The 18,688-nt window shown below is 28.0% G+C and overlaps 2 protein-coding genes across 8 annotated transcripts in view; one reads left to right on the top strand and one right to left on the bottom strand.

The window, feature by feature from the left end:
* Nucleotides 1-7,690, top strand: part of LOC111624547 (transcriptional activator protein Pur-beta-like) — a 74,827-nt gene extending 67,137 nt beyond the window's left edge. Inside the window, exon 6 of the mRNA XM_023367423.1 lies at nt 4,092-7,690. Coding sequence (XP_023223191.1) covers nt 4,092-4,220 — 129 coding nt within the window. The 3' untranslated portion in view covers nt 4,221-7,690. The remainder of the gene's footprint in view (nt 1-4,091) is intronic.
* Nucleotides 7,691-9,622: 1,932 nt separating this feature from the next.
* The window catches only part of LOC111624537, a 33,496-nt gene continuing 24,430 nt past the window's right edge, over nt 9,623-18,688 (bottom strand). Inside the window, exons 8-10 of one of the 7 annotated variants that reach the window (XM_023367410.1) lie at nt 15,589-15,718; nt 10,753-10,832; nt 9,623-10,436 (exon numbers count right to left, since the gene is read on the bottom strand). In XM_023367410.1, coding sequence (XP_023223178.1) covers nt 10,772-10,832; nt 15,589-15,718 — 191 coding nt within the window. In that variant the 3' untranslated portion in view covers nt 9,623-10,436; nt 10,753-10,771. Of the gene's footprint in view, nt 10,437-10,467; nt 10,852-15,055; nt 15,719-17,742; nt 17,892-18,688 lie in introns of those variants that run through there. The other 6 variants (XR_002756591.1, XR_002756592.1, XR_002756593.1 and 3 more) reach the window with 6 other exon arrangements.

Here is an 18,688-nt window from a genome sequence, read left to right as displayed (position 1 = left end):
TAAATCAATCATAATTTCCTCATTTCTATGTTAAGTAAAAAAAACCCATTAAATTTTACTATATAATTAAGTCATATTATATTAAACTTGTCCATCAACCCACAGGTATCATTAGTAACCAAGTTGGGAACTCCTGCTTTGGATTTAATTGAAAACTGCTGTCATTTGTAAGCAGAATAAAATTTGATTGTCTCAAATGTTTTAGAAAGGTTTATTTACAGTAAACTCAGTTTTTATTTTATTAGTCTGTCTCTAACAAAATCATATATCAAAAATAATCTATTTATAGATCACAAAGCTTTAGTAAATTTATCAAAATGCTCAGAAAATAGCTGATTAGAAGCATAAAATGGTTTATATAACTGAGCATTTTTGATCAAACACAAAGTTATGCATTTGGTACAGTAGACTCGTGATTACCTGGCTTAACGTAAAGGATGGCCGAGCCAGATAACACAGAGATTGAAAATAAGGCATATCCTGTATGGTCGAGCACGTCGGTGCATCTCATACACTTGTTTTATGGGTACATGCGATAATGTTTTAATATGACATTTTCGGCTAAAATAGGCTGGTAAGACATCTGCAATTACCATGGCACACTATTCATGAAATAACCATATGTTTTACAAAAGCTTTTATGATTGCAATTTTATAACATGGCTGATCGGAAAGATGATGGTGAGTTTACTGTATGACGCTTAATTACTAACACTGATGCTACCCAGTATATAGTGTGAAAAAAACATTTTGTAATTACACTGTAATTATTACAGAACTTTTCTATGCTAGATATTGAGTGGTATCAATCAGGGATGGGGAGTCGATGCAAAAATATGTGACTCCCGACGAGTCGGTACTTTAATTATCTGACAAATTTTTAAATTCTACTGTAATATTAAACTAAAAAAAATGAAAAAATAATTTCAAATGTAATTGTAAGATTATGGTTTATTTATTTATTCTGCCAATCAAAATCTGCTGAATTTCTAGAATAAAATAGAGTATCAAAATGTAAATTTGGATAAATATATTTCAGATATTTATTTTGTTTTATGCAGCATAAGATTTTTATCATTATGCCATTTTACATAAATTTTTAGAATTTGACCTTAGAAAGTACTCAAATATGCAACTTGAAAAAGATGACGATTTAGTTTTATTGACATTAAAAAAAAATGATATTTTTAATGTGTGTGTGTTAAATAAAAAACTGAATTTTCTTTTTTGAGTTAAAATTCATGATGTATGTCTTGTCATCCAGCCTAAGGATAAAACTGGTCAAATGGATAAACTGCTGAATGTCCATAGTTGGTCGACCAGATGTGGAGTTTTTCGGGTTTTCTTCGCACATCTAACGCCTAAATAAGGGTCAGATTCCATTGAAAATCCTGGCAGGAGACTTCCCTCTTGGCAGAGCACCCTTGCATTCTGTTGCCAAATCCCACCAACCATCATCTCCGTATATAAGAATGTAAAATAAAATTCTTATATTATGTAATTTGGCAGAATAATGTATTGAAGACAATTGTATAGTTATTAAACTTTTTCAGAATTTACACTATTTATCACATAAAACAATCTTTTTTCTTTCTTACTGTTTTTCATCTGAATCAAAAAGGAATATTTTGAACAGATGCATGAACTTATATTCAAAAATCATATATTACTATATATTTTAAGAACATATATGTTCAAATAAATTTAGTTGATTCTTAAAAATAAACTCCACAAGGGGAGAGGGGAAAAAATTAAATTTATAATGCTGATTTGTTGATGATATTTTTAACTAAATAATTCATCAATCTCTCATTATACATTGCAATGTAACAGGAATATTTTAAATTGCTTTCTCATGTATCATTCTTCTTAGACCTTAGTTTTTCCTTTCTTTTTTTGTACAATAATTATGCACATAACTATTTTAAAGACAAAAATACATTAAGAGCTCAAATTTTATTATTAGACCTGATTTTTATAAAATTTTTTAAATTATTTTTCAGAGATATTATTATTATTTAGATAATGCTAAATTATTATTAGCTTTAGCTGGTGGAATTGTAATTATGAGGACTAAGGCATTATATAAAAGGAATTCTCTAAATTTTTATATAAAATTACATGATATATTTATTATACATTTCATAACATCTCTCATTTTGATAAATTTTAGATGATAAAAAAAGGCAAAATTATAACATACAAAATTACATTTTCAAAAATATAAACCTGTCTAGTCCCAAGATCAAATCCTTTTACTAATGTGTGAAACTGCTATAAACTTTTTTAATACTCACACTATAAAAAAAACACATTCGCATCTAACATGGCAATTAGAGATGCTACTGAATGTTCTAATATTTTAAAACAACAGAAACAATGTTAAGAGATTGCTTGCCATTCTAAAGGACCTATTTACACTTTGATATATGATTCATATTTACAGACTGTCATTAAAATTACTTAATATTCGTCAGTGAAACATTTTGTTAATTCACGTGAATTGCAGTAGAAAGAATAATATATTTACTACTGCAAGTCATATATTCATTTTTTAAAAGTTAACATTACACTAAAAAGTTTTTGATAGAATTTTAAACATATAAATATTGACGAGTTCAAGTAAAGTAAAATTGTTGGCTTTTTTCATTACTTATAAAACTTACCAAATATGCTGTCTTTGAAGATAAACAGAAATTCCATATCAAAACAAAAATATTTAATCTAAAAATTACCCATAAATAATTAATTATTAACAAAAAACTAGTTCAAATCATTTCTAGATACAATGGTAAGCAACCCATAGAATTTTTCATGCAGTTTGTGATATAATTTTGCTGTTGATATCCACATCGTATTGTTGTTCTTTTTATTTACCCAGTAACAAAAATCACATACAGCAAATGGCAAGACCTACATATATTTGTGCATAATATGTTCAGAAACCAACTCAAATTAAGATTAGAGAGCTGTTTTCTCACTGAAATTAAAAACCATTTTTAGCCATTATAGCATTTACATTTTTGTTTTGTTTGAATTAGCCTTCCTACAAAAAATATGTTGCTCACCACTAATCTACAGCCAGAACTTTTGCTGGCTTTTCAAATATATTCTTCAATTTTAATTCTTATATCCATATTTGTTAAAACCAAGTTCAATCATACCTAATAAGTGCAATAATATTATTATCCTTTCTACCTCTTTAAAAATTTATTGGTTATTAGTAAATCAAATGATCTGAATAGAAGAAGTTGAACCAAAGTTTTGATACATATCTTGAAAAGTATCTTATTATACTTTGTCCAATATAAGATGAATAGTAATGAGCATAATTTGCATTTCAGTATATATGTTACCGGCCAAACGAGTTTATCCTACGCATGTCAGGATAAACTAGTTTAGCCCAGGACAATCTAGTTTGGCCTAACTACTTTAGGCTTAACTAGTTTGACCTAGGCCGAACTGATTTAGAATTATTATTCAACTATATTATTAATGGTTAAAATAAAATTAAAAGGCAATCAATTAGATGAACAATATTTAGTCAAACATAGTCTACTTAATTATAAAAAAACGGTATTGATTAGAAGTGACAGTTGTACAAAACTATGAAATAAAAATAAGCTAATCAGTACTTATCAGTTTGTATTTTTTTTTATTAAGTCATGNTAAAATAATAATATTTCCCATAATTGTCTTTAATTTCTAATATAAGAAATTAATATATATTAATATATTCTTTTGCATTAATTCTTTCTAAATCATAGTTATTATTGAATTGTCAATTTATCTTATTAATTGATAATTTGATGACATTATTTAGTAAACAATTATTCATATTGTAAGAAACAATATTTTCTAATAGTAACTAAAACCTCTATTAGCTAAAGTGAAATTCTACATCTAAACTAATATGAAATTATATATCATTGGTGTTCAGTGATAACATTCAGTAATTTTGATATATGATCTAGCTCCAAGTTAATATTAACTTAGAGCTAGATCTATAAGAAGAAATAATATTTTTTGTGTTGGAATTATTAAAACTGTTAGGGATCTTTTGCTTCTACATCCTCTGTATTTTTTTACAGGTGAAGAGTAATTTTCGAACAGCAATCACCATTCCAGAAAAATCGTGGTCACGATTCCGTGACATATTTGCAGACTATGTTGATAAGATGAAAGAGTTGACAGAGAAGACGTCAGAAGGTGGGAAATGATGGTGCAACTTCGTGAGCCTAAGTAAAAATTGGACTCTTGCAGAACCAGAAGTAGTACAAGGGGCATGTGTCTTTGCATTATTGACAACATGGGACTGTTGTGCTGCTCCCAGTGAATGAGGGTGTCAACTATAATTGTGAGCTGACAAAAACCACCCATTCGTCTGGCCATGACTGCTTTACTTTGTACATGTTCTTGTAAGTAATCCACCGGTACGACGCTGACTTGTTTCTGTGTAGCATTCATGCAAGATGTGATCCAGAACTCTTGTGGTGCCACACCATTCGGTTTCTCGTCCCATATTCCTGGGGATCTCATCATTCTTTGTCAGGTGAGTTGATGAGGTCCTCAGGTATCTTAAGCTGGTGATAGCACCATTCCCTTGTACAGTGAGGTGATGGATTGTCCTCACCAATCTTTTTGTGTATTAAGGTGATAAAAACTTCTGTCCGGCTTTCAAATCAGATGATGTCAACTTTTTCTTGTACTGTTAAAAATTGGGGTTTGTTGGTCTCCAACTTGACAATGTCACCATTTCCTTGTAAAGTATAATGACGACATTCTCAAGTTGAGTAGCCAGGTGTAGTCACCATTCCTTATACTTTGTGGTGATGAGTTTTTAGAGGAAAAATGTCAGGCTTGCTTTGCAATAGCCTCTAAATCCTCCTTGTTTTCCAAACTTTAGAAGTTGGACTTTTCTTACATTGTTACACATCGACAAATGGCAAGATTCGTTGCTCTTCTTCAGGGATCAAAACCTGATGAGTAATGTAAATTTAAGGAGAAGTTTAAAAAATATTTGCATAAAAAAGATAAAAAAAATATTACATGTTAATGTTGAAAAATGTTTTTGTACAAATTTCACTTGCTGAGACCATCATGGTGTAGATCCACAGTCCCTGGGAAGTAGAGAGATCAGTCCAGGCATTATTGTGTATGTGTAGTGTTCACGGATGATATCGACATCAAATTGTATAGTATGTGGCTGACCATGAAGGAGTGTAGCAAGATAAAAGAAAAAATTGGCAATCTTCAAAAGCTATCACTAATGCCTCTGGGCAGTTCAATGGTGTATTATAGTGATATCTACACAGTTAACTGGGTAACATCTGCACTTCTCATCGCCCACAATATAGGGATTATGTGGGAAGTTCTTGCAAGCTTAAGTATTGTTAATTTGGTGTAAGCAGATGATCAGTGTTTCTTAACTTTTGAGTAAGTCCATGCTTAGCTTGTGGACGTTTCTGTAGCTAAAGTGGCCAAACTTGAGAAATATCCCTGTTTATGGCTTCATTTGTGTTAGGGAAGGCAGTAAGTTGCAAGCTAAAAGGTGTTGGAAATAGAACAATTAAAAATATATATATAAAAAAAAAGATATACTCTTAGCACTTTCACTGCCATTTTGCAAGTGAGGTTGATTTTGATTTGTGGAGGGTTGATGTTTGACCGCATGTTTCCTACTCGTGGTAGTTGATTGTTCTTGTTGTTATCTTGTTGTAGATTTTTTTCTCCTCTTAAAAAAATGTCAGACATTACTCTGGTCAGTAATATGCTTTTTATTTGTAATTTGGTTCTTGTAAAGCTTGCAAAATATTGAAAATTATAGCAAGAAAAAATTGAGTGCTTTATTATTTGCATTTTTAAAATTTTTTAAAACTAGAGGTCTTCATCTAAAATAAGTGATATGCATTGTATAAATTATTGGTTGGTTGGCAATTTGATGAAGACCTTTAGATAAAAAGCTAAGCTTATTTTTGTGATGTTATCTGCATGATTTTTGTCAAGAGAATATAATGTAGATATAAAAAAAAGAAATTTATGTAATTTTAGATTTATAATTATACATGTTATTAATTTTGTTTCAACTTATTTACAACCATGCTTCTGCCATTGCAAGGGTTGGTAGTCAGTCAGTGGTGAAGTTGTGATTATGGTGTTGTCTATTTGGAAAAAAAAATGGTAATTACAGAGGTGCTAAGTTTGCTGTTTATTCCTGCTGTTGCCCATTGATTGAATTATTCTCTTTAGTTATATAATATGTGGCATGAACAGACCCATCGGCTAAGGCCAACATGCACCAGACCCCTCCGGAACGTTTAAGGGATTTTAAACTGACATACAAAAATAAGAAATTTCACTAAACAGTTGCTTGCCTCCTGACAGATTTACTGGTAATTGGCATCTGCAATTATTTTAGTAGGCAATGTTGCAAAAGTATTTTTTTAATTTTTTTTTCAGGGGAGTGTTTAGACACTGGAGAAATTTCTTGTGAAAATAGAATTTTAAAAAATTATAATGGGATTGAGAGGGAGTCAATGGAGTTGTATTGGTGTTTTGCATAATCAAGCCTCCAGTTCAATATCCCTCCTCCCCTCAATGGCTGTTTGGTAGGATTTATCTTTGACTTCCATGAAATATGGAAAATTGGTTAACTGACATTTTTTCAGTCCATAAACTATGTACTGTAGCACTTGAGTAACAAAACTATGTGAATATATAATTGTTGAGGTATAAATAGGAGTGGTAACTTGTTGGTTTCAGTTGATGGAAGAAAAGATGATACGATGCCTTCATTCAGTGTAACTTACAACAGGATGGCACGGTGGCCGTCTGAAGATTTGATTAAAACATGAATTGTCACTGGTACTAGTTGACTCCTGTTGATATTTTAGTGATATTGTTCTTTATTGTCTCAGTCTGCTGGATTCATGCAATTGATTCACATTTTCAAGTTTTAAAATAATGCATATCATCTGATAAAAACACAAAATTCTAAAAAAAAAAACTTTTTTAGAAATGGTCTTTATTTAAACATTTTAAGAAAGTTATATTACAATAATATATTTATGTTAGTGTGTCATATCAATCTCAAAAACTAAGGTTAAAAAATTTTTGATATTGATAAATGTTTATTTTCTATATATAATCTATATCAAAATTATAAAATTTAAGTTTGGCACCAAACAAAATACATACGTGTAAAAAATTTCCTAAAAATAATTTTAAAAAAAATGAGAAACAAAAACATGTTGATAATATTGAATTAATTGTTTAATTTCCAACTTTCAAATCTGAAGACTCTGGCTTGGAATGGTATCAGTTGCGTACCCAGATGCATGAAAAGAATGAAGTCTTTTCTTCGTGTACACATAACATGATGCATGCTCAAGTTGCATTCCTACTTCAAATGTATGTAACATGGAATAAACAACAAGAATTGCTTATGTGAATGTAATATCTTATACTGTGATAGAATAACTAATTAAAACAATTTTTATTAAGTCCTGTAGAAATTTAACTGTGGAATTTTATCAATAGCTGCAGGTTGATAATGATAAGATTTTTTTAATAACTAATATATGTTTAATTTTTAAAAATTAAAAAAAAAAAAACAAAAAGTTCACATAGTAAAGAAGAAAATTGTTACTCATTCCAGTACTCATGACAAAACTCCCTTTGGAAAGTTATCGGATCATGTCATACATATTTATTTTGATAAGAAAAAAAATGTTTTGCTATTCGAGGCTAAGGAAAAGCATGCTTGGATAAAAAAAACATTATTAAAAAAATAAGAAGTAACATCCATAATTTAAATTTTGGAATATGAAAATAAAAATTTACTGTGATTTATAGTTCTAGGTTGGATATTTTGGTAGATTTCAACCTAACAAAAGCTTGCCATTGTTTCAAAATTCACATATTTGGAAATTCTTCTAACTCTGTTATGTTTTTCTGATGAATTCATTTATCAATATAATCATAAAACTAAAAAAAAAAAAGAAAAAGAAAAATTACACAGTGGACTTTAGGTACCATATATGTTATCGTGTGGAATGTTCTGCTGCAGTATCAGTACAGATCTTCAGTTCAATGTGCAGCTTTAATTTATACTAATTAGAACTGTAAATATGTATTTGTTACATGTACATTAAAGTTATATTGGGGAGTTACGTCTTAAATGCTTGAAAATATTATTAGAATTACAGTATTATTTGTAAATTCTTGAATTTTATCTTCTAAAGAGAAATTTTTAATGTATAATATCAGTTTTAGATGATCATAATGATTTTAAAAAAGAAATATAAAAAAAATTTTTTTATCTTGTCTTCTAGCATTTAGCTTTCATTTTATTGAGAAATATATATATATATTTTTTTTAATTTTATTTTAATTTTTTTTAAGCTAATTGTCACATCATACCTAGTTAAAAATTCTTTTTTGAAAATCTGATTTTATAAAAATCAAATTATAAATTCCTAATACAAAATTTTACACTTAAATCAAACAATGACTTTAGTATTATTTTACTGTGTTAATTTATTATCTTATTTTAGAGACATTTAAAGTGAATTTGTGCAATTTTTAAAAAACAAAATCTTAAAAATTCCCTTTTTTAATTAAAAAAAATGTACAAATGGTTTAGCAAATAAAACAGTGACATTAAAAAAGACAGATTTTGAATCGTTTAACTCCTAATTCATTCGAGCTTATTTTTATTTGTTGTTTCGGAAACAAACAAAAAAAAACATTGTTTAATCAGAGATTAATAATTAGATATTTTAGAAACATTTTAGGGATAATACAGAGTAAATGTAAAAAGCTTTTTAGTACCAAAATTACTCAGATTATCACTTGATGTCAATTTATTTAGACATACGAAACAGTGGATATTGTATGCTTAATGTCTGACAGAAGTAATTATCATAGAAATTTAATAAATATGGATCAATATTTAAAAAAAACTGAAATTTTTCAATAATGGTATATGATTTCTCACACTACACATAAACATTCTAACAACAAATAGCTGTAAATCTATAAAACAAACAAATTTCTCAAAAAACAATGCTGCAATAAATGCCAATGCTGAGAATAATATCAAAATTACTTCACATTTTTTTAATTGATGTTTCGTAGCAATTTAGTTTAAAAATTTTATACAAGTCTTAGCGATTTATTAATGTTTATAATATTTTTAAATATTTATTTACTCAATCTATATGCAGTATACGTTGAATAGCAAAATGCTCTGCATCGCATAAACTTTATGAGAATTTTGTATGCGTTGTCGATTTTCAGTAGAGCACCAATGAATATTCGGTTTTCACTTTCTATATATATATATATTTGTAGTTTTGTTGATTGTGGTAGCCTTTTTTTTGTTACGTAGTTTATTTCCTTATTTAAAACTTTCAATTTCATCTGCATCCTTCTCCTTATCGATATTCAGAAAAACCTTTTCCATTTCAGAATAGACAATCTCTCGAGTATCCATCCAATTCTGAAACTCACACTGTACATACTTGTGTTGTGTGTGTACTGTAGTATATGATGTAAATATTTAAAAGTAAAGATGTATGTAACTTTTATTGGAGATCTTTTACAGTAAAATATATAAAAAGGATCTACTGTATTTTTAACTTTTATAAGAAGCTACATACTAACTTCCTCTCAATTTAATGATTATACGCTGCCGATTAGATAAAATTAATAATGAAAGGTACGACTAACATCACGATTACAATACACTTAATTTTATCTAATCAACAAATTCAATACACTTCTTTTTCATATTAAGAAATTTACTTAAATAATTAATATACAAATATTCCTAATAATAATTACATGCAGATTGAAACTGATATTAAATATTAATTATTGGTCTCTGATTTAGACCTCTTAAAAACTCCAAAGAAGCAGTAGCAATTTAAAACTGCCATACAAATATAATTTCATCTTAAAAGGGAAGATCCAATAATTTAATTCCAGAATCTATGTTTTAAAATTAAATTTTGGTAAAGAATTAATTCAGTAAGCAGAGAAAAAATCATAAAATAAAAAACTGAAGAGAAATTATTTTTAATAATAATTCAAAGTTAAAAGTTTAAAAAGTTCATACATGATTCAACTGTATATTTAATAATAATTTCTTTATAATTTCTTCATGCATAAATTTATATACAATATCATGAAAATTATGTAAAAATAAAAATTACTTGAACATATGAAAGAAACTCGAGTGGGTGAAAAATTAAATCAGAAAACTTTTACAAATGACGACAAGAATTTTGTAGAAATATGAGGATTTCGTGTTCTGGTTTATTTAAATAAATCTTTTGTATTATTTTGTTCCTTTTTTTATAATTTTCTTTTTTGATCCAATTGCCTTTAGAACAGGAATTCACATATACCACAGAATATTTTCAATGAAAAACCTAAAAACAGTCAATACATTATTTTTATAGAAATATGTATTTAGTTATAATGAGGAGAATTATACAGTAATTGTATGACTTTTCATTACAAATATCATCTTACTTTGTTTAATATTAAATTGTCAAATCAAAATGGATAAACCTAACAAATAATAACAATAGAATTAATGCTTGCTACTACTTGTTTCTCTTCCAACTTCTGACATGACTTATGAGGTTAATATTAAAGACTTTAACTACGCAAGTTAATCTACAAATTTTGCTGTTTTGAGCCATTAAGTGTGAATGCATTTTACTTAGTTTATAGTTTCCTCACCCATTAATTAATACTTTCTCTAGTACAGATGTGAAGTATCAGAGTGTAGTAGTCCTCCGACGTGGTCGTACAGGTAGGTTCTAAAATCGGTCCATTAATCCGAGAAGAAAAANAGTTTTGCCTAAATACTTTAGGCTTAACTAGTTTGACCTAGGCCGAACTGATTTAGAATTATTATTCAAGTATATTATTAATGGTTAAAATAAAATTAAAAGGCAATCAATTAGATGAACAATATTTATTCAAACATAGTCTACTTAATTATAAAAAAACGGTATTGATTAGAAGTGACACAATACTTGTACAAAACTATAAAATAAAAATAAGCTAATCAGTACTTATCAGTTTGTATTTTTTTTTATTAAGTCATGCACTTTTAAAGGTAATTAACTTTCGAAAATATTTTCAAAAATTCAAACGAAATAATAAAAATAATTTTTAAAGCCAAACTAAAATTAAAAATGAACTTATTTGTGCTTCTTAGTGTAACATATAAAATATTTAATCTTTTATTTATTTTTACAGGGTGTACTGTGGCGGCATTTCGAATTACACAAAATCATTTTTTTTTTATACTGGCACCTTTAGTAGCACAATTTTTGGTACAGGTGCACCTCACAAAACCTTGTCCTGTTCCAATGTTTGGTAGCTGCAGTTGTTAGTGAGATTTGAACATCTTGATTAACATCACTTTCTTGTAGAAATTTTTTAGTACAAGGGTTGAATTCAGTTGTGTAATAAACAAATATTTTGTTTTGACCAAATTACATAACATACTTATGCTTTTTAGACCAAACAAAACGGCGTTTAACATTGCGCTTTTTTTTCTTCGAAGATCGTTATCAGGCCTTTATTATAATTAAATATTATACAAAAATCCTATCTGAAAATATTCATAAAACTGGAAAATTTCTTTCAAATATTAAAACAATATTCATCGAAATCAGTTCAGATTTGACAGTGAAATGGAGTAACATGGTCATTAAAAAAGAATTTCTTTTTTTGAAGTAATTTGAAAAAAAATAAATAATAAAATGCGTAACTAACCTGCAATAGAGTGTCTGCAATATTCCATGCTTAGTTCCAATTTTGTACAGGCCATCATTGTTTATTTCAAGAACAACGCCAATAACATTTCTTAGGTCGCCCCTTCCTCTGTCTACATCAGGAATCGGCACAGTCACATTATCTCCCACTTTAGCTGGTGGATGCGATTTGTCAGAAGCAGATTTCATTTTTTTTTGCCTGTTTCTGAAGGTTTTCAGCAGCTGTTTGTCTTGCCTTTTGGATATCATCACCAATTTTAGAAGTTTCGATATCATTACAATCACTATCATCTCCTGAATTATTGTGATCATTTGTATGTCTATGGGTTAAATCAGTTTCAATAAGTTTTTGAACGTCATCTTCATCTTGAATATCCTTTATTATTTCTGGTGGTAGTGATGTCGTTGAAAGACCAACTCTGGGTTCAACTCCAAACATAGCTTTGTAAGGCGATTGTTTTATGCCCGAATGATAGGCCCTATTTTTCATAAATTNGCTGTAAAATATTATACAAAAACTTATCTGAAAAAAATTCATAAAACTTGAAAACCTCTTCCAAATATAAAAACAATAATCATCGAAATCAGTTCAAATTTGACAGTGAAATAGAGTAATATGATCATTAAAAAAAGAATTTTTTTTTTGAAGTAATTTGAGAAAAAATAAATAATAAAATGCATAACTAATCTGCAATAGAGTGTCTGCAATATTCCATGCTAAGTTTCAATTGTGTACAGGCCATCATTATTTATTTCAAGAACAACACCAATAACATTTCTTAGGTTGCCCCTTCCTCTGTCTACATCAGGAATGGGCACAGTTGCATTATCTTTCACTTTAGCTGGCAGATGCGATTTGTCAGAAGCAGATTTCATTTCTTTTTTTTTCTGCCTGTTTCTGAAGGTTTTCAGCAGCTGTTTATCTTGCCTTTTAGATATCATCACCAATTTTAGAAGTTTCGGTATCATTACCATCATGATCATCTCCCGAATCATTGTGATCATTTGTCTGTCTATGGGTTAAATCAGTTTCAATAAGTTTTTGAAGGTCATCTTCATCTTAAATATCCTTTATTACTTCTGGTAGTAGTAATGTCGTTGAAAGACCAGCTCTGGGTTCAACTCCAAACATAGCTTTGTAAGGCAATTGTTTTATGTCCAAATGATATGTACAATTTATGAAAAACAGGGCCTACCTCAAGCCTTCTGACCATTTAGTCAATTGATTATCTTTTAGCCAACAACTGATCATGTTCTCGACGTCTTGGTTGGCTCTCTCGACAGAGCCCTGACTTTGGCTGTGCCGTGGTTTTCCATGCACTAGCTTAAGTTCTGGCCAAAGACTCATCATTTCACATATAATACGATTGACGAATTCTCTTCCATTGTCTGACTGCAAAATATATGGGGCACCTAGCTTCAAAAATGTCATTCAAATGGTAGGCTACTTCTTCAGCTCATTTAGATTCCAAAGCACGAAGCAAAATAAACTTGGTTTAGTGGTCTTGGTAGACCATGATAAATTTAAACTTTCCATCAGGTTGAATCTGAAAATCAATGAGATCCACTTGGCATCTACTGTTCATTTGAGAATGTAAAATTGGCTTAGAAACTAAACCTCTCTTTTTTTTCGTCTTCTTTTCTTGACATGTTACACACATAGATAAATAAAGGTTAATCATCAGTTTTGTGACATTAGCATATTTTAAAGATGTCTCAACCAATAATCTGTCATGTCCGTCGTGTCTGACAGCTCTGTGAGCTGCATCAATAACATCACAAAGAAAAAAAGCACAATGTTAAACGCTGTTTTGTTTGGTCTGAAAAGCATAAGTATGTTATGTAATTTGGTCAAAATAAAGTATTTGTTTATTACAGAACTGAATTCGATCATTATACTCAAAAATTTCTAAAAGAAAGTGATGTTAATCAAGATGTTCAAATCTCACTAAGGACTGCAGCTACCAAACATTCAGTTGGAACAGGACAAGGTTTTGAGATTCACCTGTATAAAAAACTGTGCTACAGTAAGTGCCAGTGTAAAAAAAAATGGATTTTGTATAATTCGAAATGCAGCCACAGTACATCCTGTAAAAATAAATAAAAGATTAAATTTTTAATTTTAGTTTGACTCTAAAAATTATTTTTATTATTTCGTTTGAATTTTTGAAAATATTCTCGAAAGTTAATTACCTTTAAAAGTGCATGGTTTAATAAAAAAAAATACAAACTGATAAGTACTGATTAGCTTATTTTTATTTCATAGTTTTGTACAACTGTCACTTCTAATCAATACCGTTTTTTTTATAATTAAGTAGACTATGTTTGAATAAATATTGTTCATCTAATTGATTGCCTTTTAATTTTATTTTAACCATTAATAATATACTTGAATAATAATTCTAAATCAGTTCGGCCTAGGTCAAACTAGTTAAGCCTAAAGTGTTTAGGCCAAACTAGATTGTCCTGGGCTAAACTAGTATATCCTGACACACGTAGGTTAAACCCGTTTGGCCTGAAATTGGGTTTGGCTGGTAACATATATAAATAATAATAAATCATAAGTTATTCTTTTCAAAGTTATATCTTTAAAATATTCTCTTTGACTTCACTAACTGCAAACTTAAATCATACATGTTAGAATATTTGTCATTTTATCCATTTGCAATTTGAAAACTTCAGAAACAAGCTATTTCTTTTAGAAATATTATTCTAGAAATATATTCAATATTAATAAAAAGAAAAAATATACAATATAGCTGAGAATCTTTTCCTGCTTTTACATAATATTTTGAACCAGATGTATGATATGTGCATGCAGAACTGTCAGTGTTGCATCTTTTTGCATTCATCACTATTGGTAAAGACAGTTAAAAAAATTTGTTCTTCAGTGGGAAAAACAATGCATCAAGAATCCTGTATGACCATATATATTACATTCTGCCATAATTCTTAACAGTACCTGGCTAGATGTAATCCAGTTAAAAATTTAGAAAAATTAATTTTTATACTTACAGGGCTGTTTTCATGGTAATTTTTAATTTTTTTTATATTTCAAATGATACTTGAAATTTAATAATGATAACTATAAAGATTATGTGAAATTTTTTTTTTCACATTAAAAATTTGTAAAAATAATTTCTTTTAAAAAAATTATATATTTTAATTTATAATTTTAAAAAATTCCTGACAGTTATTTTTGAGTGAAATATAAGATGTGATGTTAGAAAAACATTTTTCAATAATTAATCATTTCATTTAAAATTTGATATTCTAAACATTTCGACCAAATAAATGCAATAATGAATAAATATATAGTAGTTTACTTATCAATAGAGATATTAAAATCAACAGAAATAAGTTTATTTGAAAAGTTTAAGAAAAATATTGATCCATCAAATGATTTAATCACAAAATAAATAATTACAACTGGAATTAAGTTGTTTAACAGAGGGAAAAAAATGTTTTCAATAATGCATATTTTAATTCTTTGAGTGCATCAAATACACTCATTGAAAGTGATCAAAAAGTGTTTGCTTTCTATTGAGTAACTTACTGGTTAAAAATAGTTGGTTTACTTTATATACATATTTGATTATATTGGCTCAAACTGGTAAATGTATCTCCTTATTTATACATAATACATATCCTCTTAACTTATTATAACCATTCTAAATGAATATTTAATATTTTTAATTAGAATAATAATTACAAATGTACCCGCGATTAATTAAATAGTTACATGTAAAATTATCAATATTATGGTTAATATAATTTTAAATAAAAATACCTGTTAATAACAATGAAATAAAGCAGTTTTGTTGTCGTCGAAAAATTGGACATAAAAATATACTTTTTAAAGTTTATTGTATCTTGAATGAAATATCCTTTGGATGCCAGTGTATAATCTCTCTGAACATCTAAAATAAAAATACAAAACCTTACATTGTAAAATAATTTTGAATTCAAAATATTTACAATAGTTATTAAAAAAATCAATTTTTTTGAAGTTATAAATAATTTGATGTTTATATACAGTTAAATTCATAAACATGTTAAAAAAATAAATAAAAAACAGAACTGTTTCTTCAAATTTAAACAGAATTAGTATCAAACATTTTAAAGAAATGTAATAATAAATTGATTCTGCTATGTTTTTTTTATGGTGTTAGTGAATTAAATCATATTATACTCAACTAATACTAGTGTTTAATGCAATGCTGGTGGGTCAAGCTAAAGGTATAGCTACAGAAAAACTACTGTTGTTGTGTGATGTTAATGTACATGTTTGTAGTTTCCTGTGTGACATGTTTAGTAAGGCTGCTTTCTATAATGTGATGTATATTCTATTGTCAAGGTCTAATGTTTCCAGACGTTTGTGTAGTGAATGTGGTATGTTGTCTGTGCAAAAGAGAACTACCTGCACAATAAGTACTCTATCCATTCATCACAGACACTATTTCGAAGGTAAGTTCGAGTATTTGCTAATTTTCTCAGGGTAGTGTTTTTCTTTGTATGTTACGCATGTTTGGAACAGCACATTTTCTTTTGTTTATTAATTATAATTATTATACAAATTTTTTCTGTAAAATAATCTAATTTATGACGTATATAAAAGAGTTATAGTACAACGTTCTATATAAACTTTGTTACAAACTCTGTGAATTAACCTGCATAAGTAGTAATAATATAACAAACGTAACATTTATTTCAAATTTGAATATTAAAGTTCTATGCTATAAATTCTAAATTTATCCAAATCTTTTGTAGTTACTGTGCAATCAAATCAGACCATTTCACATAGTTTGATATTAAAATACACTTTTAATAAACTAGCTTTCATCTTTCATTGATTCTATAAATTGATTCTAGATTGCACATAATAAAATTAGTCATATCTAGCAAAATCTTTAAGCTTGATTCTTAAAGAAAAAATTTGAATTATTTTAAGATCTTATTGTAATAAATTTAAAATTGGCTGTATTTACAAAAACATTTCTTGTTTTTTTTAGAAATGGTATCTTCTGTTATGAATGATCACGTCAATGATGACAACCGATTAATTTGATTAACATGAGATAAAATTTATAAAAATCTTCACACTCAAGTCTCTGGTTAATTAATATCAATAGAAAAAGCATAAAAACAACAAAAGTCATTTCTGTAAATTAATTACTTATACATCTGTTTTATAAATATCCTTAACTAATTTTAGGTACTTTCTTAAATCTTGAATTCTGGATCCCCATGTTTTCTTATGTATCTTAGGTGATATCAATCAATAACTTTCTTAACTGCTTTTTCAATTCCAAAATCTTCAATAAATTGCTTTCCAAATTATTCTTGGCCTAATTTTTCCCAATTATTTAAAATATTTACCCAGTCTCTTTATGTAATTCTTTAAATACCACTAACTTATATTTCAGTGACTCTTACATCATCTATGGAATATATATAACTATTCTATATTTATCAGTTCCTTTTCAATTACATTATCTAAAAAATAGACTTACTCTAGTCTATACTGAGATTTTACAGTTTCAATCTTATTGAGAAGTTTTGAATAAATTCTATTGATTTATCAATTTTTTTTTTACAAATCAATAATAAATTACCCAGATGTCTTTTATAATTTCATCTCTCTTACAAACTGATGCAATATCAAACAAATACTCTCCATTAACATGATAATTAGCAGAGCTCAGGTATTTCTGTCCTAACAATAATTAAATCTCTCAAAAATAATATGACTTGTACACTATTAAATATATTAAAACTGACATTTCTTTAAGCTTGCTTTTGACAATACTTCTCTTAAAAATAAGAATGCTGGTATCAAAGAACTTATCAAAATCATTAAGTCATCAAATGACAAAAATTTCAGATACAAAAACTTTTAAAATACAAATATTTAAAACTAAAGATTAAATAGAGTAAACAATACCTCATTATTATGTAAAACAGTATACCAAGATGTAAATATCAACAATAAAATTATGATGTCTTGAATACAGCAAGTGTGCTTTTGCATCATTTCACGTAAGCTATTACTGATAGAAAATGCATGAGCATTTCGAAGATTGAATGGAATGTCTGAAAAGAAAATATAATATTTACAAACAAAAAAGATTTTCAAGTTTCCAGTTATATTCCCCAGACCCCCATCTGCTCTTTGCTTACAGAAGTATTAATTACTTAACTAATTCGGTATGGCTCTGGGCCATACCGAATTAATCTTTTCCTCCAAATTACCATAGAAATAAATTTAATCATTAAATTTACCTTGTTACAGCCTGATAAATAATTCAAAGTTCAATTGGCATATCAAATATTTACTTATGTAATTTGATGGCAGTAATAGTATTTATTTTTATTGAACAACTTATATCTCATTCCTCAAAAATAATAATAATCATTAATTTTAAGCATAAATTATTTTTAAAAATACAATTTATACATAGGCACAAATTTTTAGTATTTAGATAATACATCATCATTCATTATTAAAAAATTTAGTTTTCAATAAAAAAATACAGATCATATTATATGGTGTGTGAATTTGTATATGTGTGTAAGCAGTGGTGATATTCAGCGGGTTCGCACAGGTTCGGCTGAACCCGTTGTTAACATTTTCAAAGTTTTCCGAACCTGTTAAATACACGTAACGTTTCTCAGTGGTTTTGTTTCTTTTAAAAAATATATTAAAATATACGTATTATACTCTGTAACACTACTAGAGCCTTATATCATGTTCGCCTGGTGCAATCTCCATCGACCATGCGATTGAACCTCGTTTCAGTCGAGATTGAAACGAGGTTCAATCGCAATCGACTCGAGAGAGTTCTCGAAACTAGATCCAGTCATAAGAGAGATCCCACAATCCCACGCGC

This window comes from Centruroides sculpturatus, unplaced genomic scaffold (assembly GCF_000671375.1).
Source record: "Centruroides sculpturatus isolate CEXI.00-Female unplaced genomic scaffold, Cexi_2.0 scaffold360, whole genome shotgun sequence".
In the NCBI taxonomy this organism is placed as follows: domain Eukaryota; kingdom Metazoa; phylum Arthropoda; class Arachnida; order Scorpiones; family Buthidae; genus Centruroides; species Centruroides sculpturatus.
Note: the sequence above shows the minus strand (reverse complement) of the source record. Positions and strands in the feature narration are given on the sequence as shown.